This window comes from Portunus trituberculatus, chromosome 19 (assembly GCF_017591435.1).
Source record: "Portunus trituberculatus isolate SZX2019 chromosome 19, ASM1759143v1, whole genome shotgun sequence".
In the NCBI taxonomy this organism is placed as follows: Eukaryota; Metazoa; Arthropoda; class Malacostraca; order Decapoda; family Portunidae; genus Portunus; species Portunus trituberculatus.
The window spans coordinates 17,070,877-17,075,052 of NC_059273.1; the positions used below are offsets into that span (position 1 = coordinate 17,070,877).

General features: G+C 20.8%; 1 protein-coding gene and 1 long non-coding RNA gene across 3 annotated transcripts in view; one reads left to right on the top strand and one right to left on the bottom strand.

Annotated features, from left to right (window-relative positions):
* Positions 1-1,731: 1,731 nt before the first annotated feature.
* The window catches only part of LOC123506095 (protein phosphatase 1K, mitochondrial-like), a 37,544-nt gene continuing 35,099 nt past the window's right edge, over positions 1,732-4,176 (bottom strand). For both annotated transcript variants that reach the window (XM_045257962.1, XM_045257963.1), the window contains exon 8: positions 1,732-3,324. In XM_045257962.1, the coding sequence (XP_045113897.1) occupies positions 3,184-3,324 (141 nt within the window). In that variant the 3' untranslated portion in view covers positions 1,732-3,183. The remainder of the gene's footprint in view (positions 3,325-4,176) is intronic.
* Positions 3,768-4,176, top strand: part of LOC123506096 — a 17,467-nt gene continuing 17,058 nt past the window's right edge. Inside the window, exon 1 of the long non-coding RNA XR_006675341.1 lies at positions 3,768-3,904. This is a non-coding gene — a long non-coding RNA (uncharacterized LOC123506096). The remainder of the gene's footprint in view (positions 3,905-4,176) is intronic.

The window sequence follows — 4,176 nt, forward strand, 5'->3', positions numbered from 1 at the left end:
TATATATATATATATATATATATATATATATATATCTCAAAAGACTGTATATATATATACATATATATATATATATATATATATATATATATATATATATATATATATATATATATATATATATATAAATATATATATATATATATATATATATATATATATATATATATATATATATATATATATATATATATATATATATATATATATATATATATATATATATATATATATATATATATATATATATATATATATATATATAAATCTCAAAAGACTGTATATATATATATATATATATATATATATATATATATATATATATATATATATATATATATATATATAAATCTATAAAGACTGTATATATATATATATATATATATATATATATATATATATATATATATATATATATATATATATATATATATATATATATAATAAAAAAAGACTGTATATATATATATATATATATATATATATATATATATATATATATATATATATATATATATATATATATATATATATATATAATATCAAAGACTGTATATATATATATATATATATATATATATATATATATATATATATATATATATATATATATATATATATATATATATCTCAAAAGACTATATATATATATATATATATATATATATATATATATATATATATATATAAATCTCAAAAGACTATATATATATATATATATATATATATATATATATATATATATATATATATATATATATATATAAATCTCAAAAGACTATATATATATATATATATATATATATATATATATATATATATATATATATATATATAAATCAAAGACTATATATATATATATATATATATATATATATATATATATATATATATATATATATATATATATATATATAAATCTCAAAGACTATATATATATATATATATATATATATATATATATATATATATATATATATATATATATATATATATATATATATATATATATATAAATCTCAAAGACTATATATATATATATATATATATATATATATATATATATATATATATATATATATATATATATATAAATCTCAAAAGACTGTATATATATATATATATATATATATATATATATATATATATATATATATATATATATATATATATATATATAAATCTCAAAAGACTATATATATATATATATATATATATATATATATATATATATATATATATATATATATATATATATATATATATATATATATATATATATATATATATATATAAATCTCAAAGACTATATATATATATATATATATATATATATATATATATATATATATATATATATATATATATATATATATATATATATAAATCTCAAAAGACTATATATATATATATATATATATATATATATATATATATATATATATATATATATATATATATATATATATATATATATAAATCTCAAAAGACTATATATATATATATATATATATATATATATATATATATATATATATATATATATATATATATATATATATAAAAAGATATATATATATATATATATATATATATATATATATATATATATATATATATATATATATATATATATATATATATATATATATATATATATATATATATATATATATATATATATATATATATATATATATATATATATATATATATATATATATATATATGTTTACATTGAAAGAAAAGTTGTATGAAAGATTTTCTTTCATTTTACCAATACTTTAATGGATAACTCATGATTAGCAGGCTGCCTGCATTTTGATATGATGTCTAGTGTTTCATGGAAAGCTCATACCAATTATTTTTTTAAATTCTCATAGTAACCCATCCTAAATCTAGCATAAAACAACTGTAAAACAGCTAAGTAAGAAAATTTGTAGTTTTAATCTACATCTGGGCCTTCATTAGATCAACGTAAGTCTTTAAAGGATAACTATTCTCATTCAAGATCCAACAAAATCTTCAATGCATTGATATCATAATTCTGAATGAAAAACCTCACACAGACTGCAGCTTAACATAACCATCACAGAATACGATCTAGTGTAATAAAAGGATGAAGCATTTTTCTTATTTTGAAAACATGAAACAGCTGAAAAGTAGTGTGCTGCTTTTTTAGCCTGCATTGTCATACAAAATCAACTCTATGAATTTGATCTTTAGGTGATGTGTTTACTTAGTGGTGTAAAACTAATCTTGACACTTGCATCATAAAACATTTTAATTGATGCGAATAACAATTAACTTTGTATAATTTTGCATATCCAGTATGTGACTTCTGGGTACTGGTAACCAGCCAAAGAATAATTAGTTCATATTTGGTATTTACCTATATAAATTTTGGTGTAACTAATTTATTAGACAAGAAATTTGAAATATAACAGGACAAGTTTGACAACAAAAGCCTTGCATATGGCAAATGCATGTAAAGCTTTTCAGTACTACTGATGTTAAGCCTGTCACATGAAAACAGCTCAGCAGACACTATCTTCAGATTTGATCTAATTATTATAACAATTCTAATGATGAAGCCATAAGAATACATAATTTATTCTTATGCAGTGGACTAGAGGAATGAGCAATATGAGTACAATACTAATTCACTGAGATGTGCAATTGTACTTAAACGTTTTGCATGTATCTCTACCTGGTAGAGATGCCCTTTAATATGTGGTGGCAAAGACAGCCATGTCTTGTCTCATTGTGGGAGTAACAATATAAATTATGATCTCTGTTCCTTCATCTCTTATGAGATACAGGAAATATTAAGATCTAATAATCTCTTGAGTTATTAGGCAAAGTTTAAAGTGTAACATATCACCAATCAATTCATAAAAGAATATCTGATTCTTAGATTTCCTATATGTATCCAACTGCTTTTGCAATATCAACAGAAATATAGAAATTACAAGAATAATTTAAAACTGAGTATGACTTCATATCACCAATGTAGTAATATATAGCACAGTTCTTCCATCAACTAACTGCTCTTACAGTAACAAATATAAAAAGCTTTTGTATAAGATTTACTACCAGTTATCATACAATCACAATTAAAAATATTCCCTAATATCCAACCGTGGTTGTCTGGTTCAACAGATAGTTAGGCTGTGATGTCACTCATCCAAACCTGCTACTCTTGTTCATGTCTCTTCCAATGCCAAAGGAGTAAAACATCGATGCAGACTTGGTGTACTTCCCCCAAGATCCGTATGGAATCACTAGTGCTGTCATGTTGTCTTCCGAAGACATACTCAGAGCCTGCAAGTACGGAAGACATTAATTTTTGGTGATCTAGGTTAAGTGAAGGGAGTGTGAAAAGTAACTTGAATCAAGTCGTCCAGTTTTTGTCTGCTAGTTTAGAAATTATAAGCGATTCATGAAACTTTGTTAAAATTAATTTTACACCACTTATACCACCCTTGAGGGATCAGCCACTGCTTGTAATGCCTTCCTTATCATCTAATTTTTCATCTATCCTCCACAGGTAGAACATTGAGGGAATTTTATTTTGTCTCCACCATTCAAACTGATTTATCTGCTATAAATATGTGCCAAACCTTAACTTTTCTGTGCATTTGCAATCCATTATTCACATACATCGCTTTACACTTCTTATTGTATATTTGTATTTATATGAGCAAAATCAATTACAGGAACAACGCAGTTGTATGTGGTAAGGTGAAGCATCATAGCCAGCTGAATGAATACCTTGGGTACTATTCTTCACTCTTGAGTTCAAGATGTTTGGTGAAGATTCACAGCAAGAGACTTGCCAGATCTGACCAATAATGTCCAGTCAATCATTACACTTTATAAGCATACTTGTACATCCATACAGGTATTTGAATTTATTTTCTTTTAAGGTCTTCCCTACTTACAAGCTTAATAATGTTTAAACATCTATATCAAGTTAAATTCAATTGCTTTATTACCTTTAAATATTTTTAATACAAAGACTACACTGACTGAAATTGAAACTGAAAAAGGAAATTTTGAGTTTTTAAATTTACAAATTTTGCTCTAACTTTTCAAAATCATGTCTAGTGATAGAGTACAAGTAGTGTGTAGGATTGAGACAGCTGTGAGAAGTGCTGAAGTGGCCAATAAATG